The 14,579-nt window shown below is 42.4% G+C and overlaps 1 protein-coding gene across 1 annotated transcript in view; it reads right to left on the bottom strand.

Moving 5' to 3' along the window:
• Positions 1-14,579, bottom strand: part of THEMIS (thymocyte selection associated) — a 557,215-nt gene that overhangs the window by 82,784 nt on the left and 459,852 nt on the right. The window contains exon 5 of the mRNA XM_069607495.1: positions 2,248-2,410. Within this exon, the coding sequence (XP_069463596.1) occupies positions 2,248-2,410 (163 nt within the window). The remainder of the gene's footprint in view (positions 1-2,247; positions 2,411-14,579) is intronic.

Below are 14,579 nucleotides of genomic sequence, written 5' to 3'. Positions count from 1 at the left end.
TCACCACCCAAATTAAGGAAGGTAGAATTCAGAGGTAAGCAAGTAGTTGCCTTGATGATGCTTTCTACCAGCAACCTCTAAAACGCAAGGGAAAGCTTACGCAAAGAAGGGTGCTTTAGTAGCAAGCATGCTGGTCTACGTGATAAGGACCCACACATGTGGCTAAAAAAAGCCTATGACTTTTCAACAGTTTATGTGTGGAGAATTACCACGTGGCATCACATGCTTAATATGATGGATCTGCAGGTGTGTGCCTCTCAGCCTGCATTTGTAACCTTCTTTTGCTTGTGTTAAATTGTGCTTCAGCTGTTTCAGAGAATCATACTTATTGAAAGACTTATTTTTTTAACAGTAGCACTGAAGGCGTTACTGCATGTCATGCAGAGCACACATATTCTAATTTGAAACACTGAAGCAGGGGGAGAATCTGGTAGATTCATTTTCCTGCAAGGCAGGATGCCTTTCAACTCATCCCTTGGTGGTCAGTGGAAGACGGCTGGACACATACGCCAAGTTGACCACAAGTCTATTAAAGTGGACCTTGTCCAGGCCAAATAGGTCCTTGATTCTCGGATTTTGAAACTTCTGAAAACGCCACAACCCTAACTAAAACAGATAAGTTGCATTGGAGAGCATATATGAGCACGAGGAAGGATGGCATGGATAACACAGTTTGCAGGGTGTGGTAAAAGCCTGACCTGGGGATGAGGCAGTACTTCAGAACTCCCAACAGCTGCACCTTCTTACGCAGGGACACCTTGTGATCTATGTGTGCCTGAATGTTGCCATTATGAAATTCCACACATGAATATAACATATATGGTTGCCTCTTTGCTTGTTTACGTTGCGGCACAGTTAAACTACTAATCATCCTCTAGCACCTGCTCATTTGGGGTACCCTCTTCAATTTTGCCAGCTTAATTTCCTCAACAACATATTTTGTCATACTTTAACCTGTTTTGTCTGAAGAATATCTTCCACGTGCAACTGTCTTGACTTCCCCCCATCATGTCCCATCGTATATATCATACGTTATCTTGACCTCAACATCATCTTTCAATATAATGAAGGCAGGTCAATGGAGTTGAGAAGTAATCCATCCCATCTGCGCCTTTGGTAATGGCGTGATAGGATGCGCCCCCTTCATATCATGCTGCACCTTCGATAAACTTGACGAGTGTGCAGCCAAACAGTGCCATTTACTTAATCCAGCAACCACTAGAAGCACCGGTAACGGTGGGATTGACATTAGACTGTCATTCACATCTAACATTTAGAAGCAGAGATACATGTGATTCAATTACAGTGATAATTTACCAATAGATGCAGTGAGAATAGTGATGAGTGTAAAATAACCATCTCTCACTGTTCAGTGCGTAGGAAGATGTGTATTATTGGCCTGCGTCACTCCTCCTAACTCTCGTCTCAGTTTTCAGGACACTGCCCATGTAGAGCAATATCCTCTACAACCCCTTTACCAGTAGAGTTCTCTCAAGGGTCTGTTCTATGACCCCTGTGACTTTCACTTGCACCATGTCATTTGGAAAACTCATCTCACATATTCTTGCGGATGGCACCTAAATTCTCTTCTCTTCCGTTCTCGTTACCCCAGTTCTTCCCTCTTGCATGACTGACTGGATGACTGACTTTCACCACTCGATGAAGAATAAGTCTCTGCTGCTCAATTCCTCTAAACTGAGATAATTTACCTCCTGACTTCTAGTACCTCAACCAACTTTCCCTCCCCTTTTCCTGTCCGGGACCTCCAATTCAGAACCTTCACTGCATCCCACATGGCACGCATTGTGATGGTGCTATTTGAAAACAATCTCCAACTTCAACAATGAATTACTTCTACCTCCAAGGGTGCCAGGTCAAACCTCCTTAACAGACACACAATCTGCCCATTCTCATACGTTACACTAGAGAAGTGGCTAATCTCCACTCTTATACTGATCCGACTGGATCACTGATCCGGCCTCCACAAAACGTAAATGTACGGCACAGCCATGGCTGATGATGCAGGGCAACACATTATAACCCACAAGGAAGGGATGTGGAATACTTCACACCATTTAAAGGGGAACACTATTGTGTTATGTTTCAGAGAAGTGAAACATTTCTTAAAATAAGACAGGTCTTTTGTTAAATGTTCAAACAGATATAACATGCATCGGTCAATAAGGACATATGAATTCAGATACAATGTAATAAATACACATCACAAGTTGAGACCACCAGGCTAACCTTCTCTTGTTATGCTTGTTTCAGTTGTAGGAGCCCCCCTGCCTGGAATCCTCTCAGTGTCGAGGCCTGGAACTTCTTGGGGACAAGTAATCTTCAGATCTGGAGCAAACGCAGCAGCAGCTTGTCTTGAATGTATTCTCTTGGATGATTCTGGGTGAGCCCCCTTAAATAAGATAAAATAGGATATTCAACTTCATCAATGCCTAATTATACTTAGGCTAGTTGTATTTCTTGGATATTATAGCAAATCAAAAATATGTGACAGCATTTAGATTAAGCAGTAGGTGAGTTCATTGAAGAGTTTACCATGTTTAATATTGACTAATTAAAATGCTCAGATAATGTTAAGTGATTTGATCACTATTTGACTACAGGCCCATACAACACCACTGACCGGTTCACCAAAAACTCTGCATGCAATAAATGGACTGTTACTGCATGCAGATGTGTATTTTAAAAGAAGACCATTAACGCATGCATGAGACATCATCACCATTTCCTGTGGCTATGTAAGCAAAGTAAGTAGTCAGTCCCAACCTGTAGGGGATTGAGGTAGTGCTGCCAGACATGATGGTTATGGGCATCACTGTAATATGAAATTCTCTGCGGTAGAGTTAGATGCGGTGGTGGAACAGGTGGCAAAGATGGCACTTCGGCTATCTGGCAGAACTGTGGACCTTGGCTAGTGAAAGCCAGTGGTGTGGGCTGCACACCCTTATTCTAGGTAAAGAGTCAAAGCCATGTACGTTAAGGGTGTCATCGATCTTGCTGTATTCGTAAGGTTCAAAAAAGTAAATAACTCCAGATTTTTGTTGAGACAAAACAATGTGTATCCAATGTGTTGACTACTATACTGCGGTCAGTGCCAAAAAGCTACAAAGCCTATGCATTTAGGACCAGTGGTCCATCATCAGGGCATAAAGATGTGCATGTCATTAGGAAGGCATCGGGACCCCATACAATCAGTGTAGCGAGGGCAACCCCATGCCAATAACAGAAAGATACATCAATAGTCAACCATGTGGAAACGTTGAAAATGCACGTAGTGATTACATCCCGCCTCTACAATTACATATTCGATATGACAACTAGCATGGTTAAAAAGAGACACAACGTCGCGTAAATGTCAGTGATCACATGGTCCAATAAGACAGTATGAATGTGTAGTGGGAATCAATAAATCAAAGCAATGAGAACAATGGAAAAGGGAAGGAAAAGACAAGGGAGAAAAAATAAACAGTCTGGAATTAGGCAATGAATCATACCAATTTCGGTGCTGTATTTGACTACAAATGAAATGCTCCAGAAATGTGCCTAATGTTTCTCAATAACATATTTTGCACAATTCCATCTCCTTGGCACATAGAATGCGCATGGGGGTCTGCGTGTCTCAACATGTCACAATCATCAGCTGCCCATCTGGCAGCGCACCCTGTAGCACTTAACATGTATGACTCTGGCTCTTTAGCTAGACGAAGGGTTTGCAACCCACACCACAGGATTTCAATAGCCAAGGTCCACAGTTCTCCCATTATCTCGAAATGCCACATGCAGATGCATTTTCCAATGGGTATGCACCCCTCACTTTGACCTTAATCAGAATAACCAATAAACAATTGAGAATACTTAACCTACCTACAGCGGTGCCCGGTCACACCAAGAATTTGTGAACTTCTGCTATCTGGACACTTTATGTTGAAGACCAATGCCCAGAGGAGGGATTGCTTTTGTGAGGCCATCAGAGATTGCGTAGTGCTCATTTCTACCCACCACCGAACCAGCATGGAGATCAAGAAGTGGTGGAACAACCTCAAACCCTGGACCTGCTCTCACTAGAGTGGGAATGTGGCCCAAGGAGGAGAAATCATTCGAGCAGTGGTTCTGTGACTGTGGAAGAAGAGGGCCCTTTCAGCCATTGAAATTGTGGGACCTGGGGCATTGCCTACATGGACATAGGCGCAGGAACAAATGCATCTGGAGGTGAGAACAAACAAAATATGTCAGACCTGCTCTAGTTACCTCACATAAGAAAATAAGCTATCTATCAGTCATAACCAGGGACATGACTGATAAGGAGAGAGGTGACAGATAGAGAGAGAGACATAGACTGAGAGAGTAAGAGAAAGAGTGAGAAGGAGAGAAATTGTAAAAGAAAACCGGATGAGAGTGGGAAGCCATAACAGATCAACAGTAGATCTTAGAAAGTCCTGGAGGGAGATAGATACAAAAAAGGCCTAGACAGTAGAGGTTACTGTGCTTTTGAATACATTGAGGATATTCCTGGGGCTAGGGATGCCTGTGGAAGAGTGGAAGGAGACCACATGGAGGTCTAGAAATCTGCATGGACATATTTTCCACATTCCCAGTCTACCCAGACCAGTTGCATTCATGTATAATAAAACACAATAAAACGATTCTCTTTATTGTGAATTTTTAAGGCCATCTATGACATATGTGCTGTAACCTCAACATTGTATTTAATCTAAAATATCTCCCCTTGTTTGACTACCTTGATGATCATGTCAGCAGGTGGCTCACATTATCTTTAACAATGATGGGATGGGTGGCGGTCACACAATGCTGATCATACCCAAATGGATATATCTGTTTCTGATTGCACTCCCTACTACCAGTCCAAGAGCCCCCAAAGACATCTTACTATTCTTTTTTGGGACGGTAGGACTCTTGGGCATCAACAGAGTGTACATACTAGACCACATGAGTCGGGGTTATGTTTATCACCAATCCTACTGATTTTAATTTTTGTCTCAGTTTCTGCATGTTATGTTCTGGTCCAGGGAAGAGGCTTCTAAGCGATTGGGTAACATCATGAGGGTTAAACAAGTGTTCACTATCAATTGCATATGTGGAGGTCCCTCCCTGGTGGAGATCACCTTTCCTAAGGATGTATGTCAGATTTGGGAAGGAAGCTGGATTTGTTTGTGGGAGAATGTTTCTAATGGCAAATTTGTTTCTTCACCAATGCTGTTACCCCACATCCCTCAGTCTGCCACGATCATATTCAGTACTACAGAATGAGAGATACCCTAAAAAAGTAATGGGCTAGTTTCCTGAGGCACCCTGAGGTGAATACACTGGTCCAGAAAGAGGTTACAGTGACTCAACCTTGCAACTGGTAGCTCAACTTTATCCTCAACGGCAGACTTGCAAACTCTATAAAGAGCATGCCACACTGATATGATATGATATGGCATTTATAATGCGCCGATACACAAGTGTTTCAAGGCGTGATGAGGCAAGGGGGGGGGGACAGAGACAACGATCCTGCTAGGCCAGGTGGCCTTGAAATCGCACAAGTGCAGGGGGCGGGGAGTGCGGTGGGTAAGTGGAGGGGGAAGGAAATTAAAAACATGGAAACATGGAAATTAAATCAACAGCTTGGTTTCACTAGAAGCCAGTGGCTGATCATCAGCTGTCTTACACACACCGTCTTCCTGGGCTCCCAGTCAATAATTAGCCACTACAGATATTTACATCAACTGTACCATACTTATCTGAAACTACATATCATGACCCAGCCAATCTTGGGAGTTTCCAGAGAGGCATGCTAGATAGATCAGACTTTATGAATCCTGCTTGGTCCTGTGCACCATATCAGGATTATTGTTCAGATATAACAAATGTTTTAAGTACAACTGTGGAAGAAACTGTTCCACTCTCGAAACTGAGTTGCCTGCTGGGATTGTTCACTGCATGCAATTCACTCAATACCAAATTAATTGTTGGTTTCCCTTAGGTGGATTGCCCTGAAAGGGATGCATAAACATGTCCCCACACACAAAGATTGGTGGAATGTCATAGTACACATTCATCACTCCCGTTGTAGACAGGAGGATCTTTTGAGCTGGTTTTCAAACGTGTCTAGCCTTGCTTTGATGTTAATGGATGTTCGATGGTATGCATGCACATGGCACCATTTTTTTATTCTCTCATTTCACTCTTCCAATGTAGACTATGCACTTGAATCCTGTTTGTAACATGTTTAGGGTTTATGTTTACTATGATTCCTCTTTTCTTTTCATCTATTTTTATTATTATTTGTTATTATTATTATCAGGGTATTTCTTGAGCACAGACCTAGCTTCGATAAGTAACGGAGCACAATCATAGGGGGAACAACAGAGTGTGGGAAGCAGGGAAACAAGGAAGTGGGGAGCCAACAACAGGGAGGAGGAAGGTGGGAAATGTGTCTGCAAGGGATCTACAAGCAACCAGGGGATCAGATCACCCAGACCAATGCAGAGTGGGGAGTGAAGGGTATGTGGACATAGGTGTTAGAGAGGAGCTATTCCTCCTTGAAGAAGGGGGGTCTCAAGTTCCTTCCTTCCTGAACTGTAGAAGTGGGAAAGTGGATCTGATGTTGACAGGGAGGAGGTTCCAGAGTCTTGTGGCATAGACAGAGAAGGCCTGTCTTCACATGCCCTTATGTCTGGTGGATCGTTGGTCTCCAGAGATGCTGAGGTTCTCAGTGAGGTAGCTTGGGGACTTCAGGTTGACAGTCTTGTAGATGATGCAGCAGGATTTGAAGATGATACATGGAGCTAGTGAAGTTTGATGAGGGTCGGGTTGATGTGGTCGAACTTGTCCTTTGATGAGCCATGCTACAGCATGCAGGGTACATCACAGGGGTGCCAGGGTAGGTGCTGGAAGGCCTTCCAAAAAGGCATTGCAACTATACAGGTGGGAGAGGACCAAGCCTTGGACAGCAGATCTTTTGTTTTCTGGGATGAAGGGCTTGATTTTCTGCAGGAGAGAAAGATGGTAGCAAGCTGTCTGTGTCGTACCTGCTATTTGTTGTTTGAAGGAGAGGGGTTTGTCGATGTCGAACCCAAGGGACACAGGTGGCCATCTGATGTGTAAAGCCCTGAGGCACCCAGCTGAGAGTCAGGTCTGGATGTCAGGATGTTCGCTGTTGTTTGTCAGAAATAGGAATTCAGTCTTGGAGGGATTGAGATTCAGGGAAGTATTGGACATCAGTGACTGGATCAATCAGAGGCAGGCCTTGAGCCTGTGGATGTCTTTGATGAAGTATATTTTGAGGGAGAATTGCATGTCATCTGCATATTGATGGATGTGGATGTTGTGTGGAGCGAGGAGGGTTTCAAGTGGTACAATATAAAGATTGAAGATAACGGGGGAGAGGATGAATCCCCGCAGAACTCCACAGGTGATGGGTAGTGTTGGTCATCTAGAGGAATCAATTTGTACAAACTGGTGGCAAATAGCAAGGTATGATTTGAACCAACTGCAGATGATCTTGCAGATCCCCATGTGGCGATGTAGATTGACGGTGAGTGGCTGGTGGTCTACTGTGTCAAATGCTTGGGAGAAGTCAAGGAAAACCAGGAGACAAGGATGGACATCATTAAGGATATTAATGGCATCGTCGATCACCTTGATGGTAGCTGTTTCTGTGTTGCATCTGGGTCTGAATCCAGATTGGTAGGACTGAAGGCGGTAGTTGGCTACAATGTGTTGGAGGAATTGCGCGGCTAGTGCTTTCTCAAGGATCTTACCCAGGAAAAAAAGATGGCTGATGGGGCAGTTGCCGAAGTTGCCAGGGTTCAGTGTTGGTTTCTTGAGAAGCTGTACAATTGGTCCAGCCTTGGTCAATCAGACGGTGCCTTGAGTTAGGGAGATGTTGATGATTGTCAGGTAAGGAAGGAGAGCTTCAGTAGGAAGGGTTGTGAATACAGAGGCAGGGAGGATATCATCTATGTACGTAGTGGCCTTGATGGATGCAACAGTGCTAGTGAAGTCTTCCATAGTGAGTGTCATGAAAGTTGTCCAGGTTGTTATGATTTTGCAAGATGGGATGTGTAGTATTCTGTCAGTTGTAACGTTGGTGTATATGTATTTTGGCCTATCATGCTGATCTTGTTGATGAAGAAGGAGTTAATGGCCGTGGATGTTTTGATGGAATGCGGTATGGGTGGGATCCAGCAGAGGGTTAATGGCATTAAAGAGGGCTCTGCTTTCATTGTTACCCTTGGCTATGATGTTTTGGTTGTAGTTCAACTGGGAAGTGGGCGTCAGGCGTCAGTGTGTAGCACAGACTTCCTTGAGAAGGGCAAGGTCAGATGCACTACAGGATTTTCTTGTTTTCTTATCGTTCAGTTGTTGAAGTTGAGTTCTTGAATGTAACAGGGTGCAGAGGATTTATGCTTGATGGTACATTGCTCACTGGGGCATGGTGGTTGATGTTGGTGGCAAGGGTGGTGTTAAGTTTTTTGGTAAACGAGCCAAAGTCCTGGTTCGTCAGAGGTAGATCAGCCCATGTGAAGGGGAGTTTGGTGAGGTCTTCTGTGAGACCCTCTACTTGGAAGTTCTTGAATGAGCTGAAGAATTGCTTGCTGGGTTTCCAGTGGGTTTGCTTGACAATTGTGGTGTGACTACTGTCAAAGGAGATTTCCAGATGGCCTGACCAGTCAAGCGGGATAGGAATGCTTTGACAGAGGATGGGAAGGGTGGTGATGATGAGGTTAAGGATTATTACCTTTCCTGTGAGTAGGGTCCTTTGTGTGCTATGTGACATTCAGAGTGTCAAGTAGGTAGTGGATATCTTCCTTCATTGACTTGGTTTGTGGTTTGCCAGGAATGTTGAAGTAGCCATGGAAGATGTAGTTGGCATGCCTGAGATATATTATGGTAACCAAGTCTGTGAAGTCTTCGATGAAGGAGGTGTGGGGCTCAGGTGATCTGGAGGTGAAAAGTGACAGTGTCGGTTGGAGAGAGCCGGAAGTTGTAGGAAAGGTTTTGAAAGAGCCTATCGTGGCAACATCCAGTCAGGTGCATGGCCATGATGTTTTGTGAATGATGGCAAGGCCTCAGCCAAACTTGTTTGGATGGTCTTGTTGTAGGATTCTGTGTGTGGAGGTAGATGTTATGCAGGTTTCAGTAATAAAGATGGCTTCCAGTCATGTGTGATTATGAGGTCAGCGATGTTTGCTGCATGGTTGCTTGCTGAGCGGACATTTGCGAGCATAATTTTTTGTTTTATTGCTAAATGATGGAGTGCTGATGGCATCTATGGTGACGTGGGTAAGATTACTGCAATGCGATGTCATGATGTTGCTGCTGAACGGCGTGTTTGGCTATGAGGGTTGATGGTAGGGATGGTCTGTTGTGGAGAAAGGGGTAAAACACATATTCAAGAGACCTTACACGATGTTAGAGGATCATGGGTTCTGGTCCTGAGGCTTACCAGTGCCAAACAGGAATTGCCCTTTTCTTCATCTGTCTTTCACTTTGGTTGCCCGTATGAGGGATGCCCTTGATGTCAGCATTAAGAAAGAAAGGGAAGGGGCAGCGCTACATAAATGGGTGGGGCTTAAGGTATGTGACCAAAATCCACTTGCACATGCTGAGGAACTGCAAAGGAAATGAGGCTGCGTGAAAGGCGTGAACACTGGTGGTGGGCGGAGCAGCTGAGTGGCAAAACCTGGTCACATGACCAGCACCTTCTTCAATGCTGTCTGGGTGGATCTTGCCTGGAGTCCTTACGTAGCTGCCTGGAAGGCGTGAAAACTGGCGGCGGGCGGAGCAACTGAGTGGCAGGGCTTTGTCCATGATATATTGTTTGTGACTTATATGTAATATGATTATGATTTTTTGCCTTTCCGCTATAGCCTGCTGATTTCTATATCTCACTCTATCTTCCATATGAATTTCAGTCGTTTTTCTGTGAGATTTGTGGAGGTCAAGGGGGGGGGTTCCCAAATGCTAAGTAGCTATTGTTGGTATCTTATGTTGATAACGGTTTTGTTTTTCCAAGATGCATTTGTATGCATCATCTATTTAGTCCCTCATGCTGACGTTGGTACAATTTTTCCATACCTGGAAACCTTAAACTTTCAGAAGGGGCAAAACAATCAAAGTATTTTGGGCCGTTTTTATGATGTTTTTTAACATAGGAGTATGCCCTAAATATTGCATGTGCTTTGTAGGGAATCTGCATGCAACACTCATCGTGTGTTGTGTCATTGAAATGCTGCTTTGCACATTTGTTTAATTACTCCTACATAAACAATGCTTAGCAAACTCACCCTTTAATCGGGAGGTCAGTAAAAATAGGTTGCATTCCAAATACTTGCCCTTTGTTCATTTTACCGCCAAACTTCTAATGAGGGCCTGGCATATCTGCATGTCCGAGCAGATCAGCATATTTGCTAGTATTAATCACACATAAGTGGCTGAACATTTATAAACCTGTTCCTTTTTTCATGTTGCAAATTGAAAAATATAATCAAATGAAAAATACATAGCAGAAAAAGTAAAGATATCGGCATTGTCATAACTTCCTTCCATTGAGCTGCATTTACAATGTACACATGAGTGAACCCTTAACCAGTCTAGGCTGCACATCCTCTTTGAGAAACGCAGCCAATGATTTTTTTCCAGAACAGGAAAAAACTGTCTATAGTAGGTTTACTAAATATATTAAGGTTGAATGCAGAGAACACACTTCGTGTGTTTGAAATAATGCTGTCTTTATTTCCCTTCAACACGTTTAACAGATATTTCGTGTTTTTTATTTATTTATTGTGTTTTCAGTTCAAGTACATTTATACAAATACACACATGAAAAAGTTAAAATAGATAACAGAACACAATCTAAAAGTACAGAACAATATTACAAATCTTCATTACATCAGTGCATTCTTAGTAAAAAATGATTCTGGTACTATAGGGGCCTCCCCAATTAATAATCACATATACAGATATGGTCCAATGGGCCTTGTTTCGTTCTAGGAAGATGCCGATTAACATCTTAACCGAGGCTATAATAAGCAAAATTTATGAGCTAGTCATAAGCCTGCACCATAACTCTTAATCTGGGAAGTTGAATGAATGAAACGCCCAAAACCTTGTATTCTGTGATTCAGAAAAAATTGACAAAGCATCACTAGATGGAATATTGTCTCTGAAGAGTCAGATCCACACAATCTACAAGTTCCCAATTCCCTAGGGATTCCTAGCTTTGGACCAACAATGTCAAAGGTGGGGAGACAGTTCAATCCAAATTTAACATACCAGTCACGGTATTTAGACAATTGAAATTTGACTAAGTACACTAGGGGGGAAGATAAAGGATTCCTTTCCTGAGTAACATTGATCTATCCCAATTTTGATCTTCTTTTTCAGAGTTCCATCTGGCTCTGAACCCTTTCAAGTCTAAGGCAGCAAGCATGTTTTCACATCTCCACTTAAATTAAAAAAAAAGGATTAATGTCCTTCGATAGTAATGCCTTGAGGTAGAACCCAAGAGTACATTTGTTGAATAAGGATAAACTCCTCTTGATGTACTGGGACCATAATGCGGTCAATCCCAGTTCCAATCTGATGACACTAATTGGAACTGAGATCAGGAGCCCCAGCACTTGTTTCAGAATTTTGGCCTCTAGAACATCCAAAAAAATGTCCTATTTGAGACATTCATCAGCTCATATCCATACAGGACAATGGGAGACACTTTCACTCTGTAAAACTCAATCAATGGGATCAATGAGTACGCACACAGTTTGGTTTTTAGAACCTTGGATAATGAAGTACAAGAACAGATTTTTAGTGTGTTTTACACGCTGGTTTTTGACTAATATTACAAAGCCCAAATAACAGATCGATTCTATTCTCTTAATTGCCATGCTACTAAGTTTCCATGTATAACCTTTACCTTTTTTGCATGCTTTGCTAACCATAATGCATGATTTTCCATAGTTAATCTGCAAATGATTCATATTAATGTACTTCTAATCCCCCGATAGCTGGCATTGGAGTCCTGCCGGAGTATAATCCATTAGGGTGAGGTCATCAGCATAGACTATGTAACTCACCTTCAGACAAGACCACTTGGCAGTGTAAAACCCCCACTCCCTACTTTCAACCCATAGATCAGCTAAGTATAGATTAAATAGAGTAGGGGCTGAAATGCACCCTTGGCGTTCTCCCTTCTTCAGATAAATGTTCTTCGAGAGCTCTACCAGAGTGTTTAATATGACTTTGGCAGAATTGTTAGTATATAGCATTTAAATCAACCACAGCAAATGCAGATCTATCCCCCAACTCAACAACTTCAACCATCGCAAAGAAATATTCACATTGTCATAGACGGAGGATAGATCGATTGCAGAAAAAAGAGAGAGCGACCCAAGTAAGACCCAATGTCAGACATACAGGCAGTCAGGGCCAGCCCACTTAAAACCGTGCCTGCCCTTCTCCTAAAACCAGTTTTTAAGGGACTAAAACGATGAGTTTCCTCTGCCCACACAGTTACTTTCCTAAGTAATAAACTGACAAACATTTTTGAGGTGGTATCGATCAGTGAGATAGGTCAATAGCTGGAAGGTTCATGTCTATTGTCCTTTTTATAAATTGGGATTGGTATCGAATTGGTCCAGGAGATGGGGCAGATACTTTCTCTGGCAATATGTGTAAACAAATGATAGAGAATGTCAGACCAAAGTACAGGATTGTTCTTAAGTATGCCATTCGTCATTGCATAACGACCAATCGCTGTAGAATTCTTTAACTTGTTAATTATGAGCTCAATATCTAATCGTTCAAAAGAGGGGAACCCAGATGAAGTGTTAATACTGTTAATTTTCAGAAAACTTGTGTTATCATTATTAGCATCATATTTGTTAGTAAAATATTCTATCCACGCTTCTTCAGATACATAGGAAAATTGGACGTGAGGTTGTATCTTACTTTTATTATTCAGTATCCACCATATGGCACATGTATCCTCCCTGACGATCTTAAGCAATGGCTCTTGATTTTTCCCAATATATTTTTGGTATGGATAAGACCTACACCAATTCCTATAATGATGCCTCAAAACCTTTTTTCCTTTCACCTTCTCTGCCCAAGTCATATCGGGGCATTTTCACAAAGTCCTGAAATCCTTCCTCATCTGACTTTTATTTTAAATCTCCCTGTCAAAGTTGCTACAATTCGAGTATAGGAGAATACTTTGCGCAACCACTGTTCTATCCTCCGCTGGCCTTCTCAACCTAGCTAACAGAACAGGAAACTTCCCTGGTGATGACTGTGCAAGTTTCTCTTAAAAAGTCAGTTTATTCCACTAATTTAATAAATCACAATTAACTTGATTATAATTATGACTATATTGAATAAACCTATTACCAGGCCATGAGACCACTAGAAGCTTCCTTTTCATATACACAGATAACTGTATCATAGCGAGGTCACTTGCATTTGTTTTTCACTATCTTCAGATATCCCACCTCATCAGCCTCAACATTCTTTAAGAAGACATACTCGATAGTAGAGGCAGAGAACACATTTGAACAAGTTGGCCTGAGGGTACCATTATACAACAAATTGGTCTGCAAAAAAGCCCATCTGGAGAGAAATGTAGACCAAAACCTCCCTTGATTGCCCTGCCCAACAAATGGGCGATAGGAACAACACTTCTCATAGCATCAAGTTCTTCCCAATCAAAATCCGTAACAAGATTTTTACAATTAAAATCACCAGCTAAGACAATAGGGCCGTCCAGGTACTCAGCAAACCAATCAATTAATACGTTTTCAATGTCATGTAGAACTGCATTTAACTCCATACTAATAGGGTTAAAATACATGTTAATTATCAAAACTGCTGATTGTTGCTGAGCTTCCCTAGTGTCCAGAACCTTTGGTATCAGGGTGAGTATTCACTTGCACAATACGACAAAACTTCAAATTTTAATGGCTGTTAGCAGCCCTCCCTTTGGCCTCCCTCTCAAACATTTCTTAGCTGTTTTGGAATCCATGAAAAACCCATACCATGCTGGAGTAGTCCTCAGCCAAGTCTCTTTAAGGAGAATTATGTCAAATTCATCAAACGCTGTCTTCATATCATTGTTCAGAAGGGAATTAGGGCCACAAGAGGTCCAACCTAATATTTGCCAATTATTACTTAAAGCCTGATCTGCTTCCTGCTGTAGTTGGAAGAGCGGTCGCGAACCAGCCCCAACACAAAGATTCTGAATCATAGGAAACATGTCTCTGTTGATCCATTTCAAAGTGACATCTTATTGTAATGTTTGCCTGTGCATGATCTTTTTGGATGGCATCTGCATGGCGTGCACGGTAACACTCAAAGCCTTTTAATAGAATGTCTTCTTGTTGCGCAATTAATAGCCTCTCAATCATCGTAGAGTGGAAAAAACAGCACATTTCCCAACTCGAGCGTGATCAAATAAATGGACACATTTGATGTCAAACGAAGAGATCGAACTTAATTCTGGGATGGTAGTTGGAAGGGCCAGCACTCTGCGTCTATTTAAGGGAATGTTCCAATCATCC

Source organism: Ambystoma mexicanum, chromosome 4q (assembly GCF_040938575.1).
Source record: "Ambystoma mexicanum isolate Mex_15411 chromosome 4q, UKY_AmexF1_1, whole genome shotgun sequence".
In the NCBI taxonomy this organism is placed as follows: Eukaryota; Metazoa; Chordata; class Amphibia; order Caudata; family Ambystomatidae; genus Ambystoma; species Ambystoma mexicanum.
This window is presented reverse-complemented; position numbering and strand designations above follow the sequence as displayed.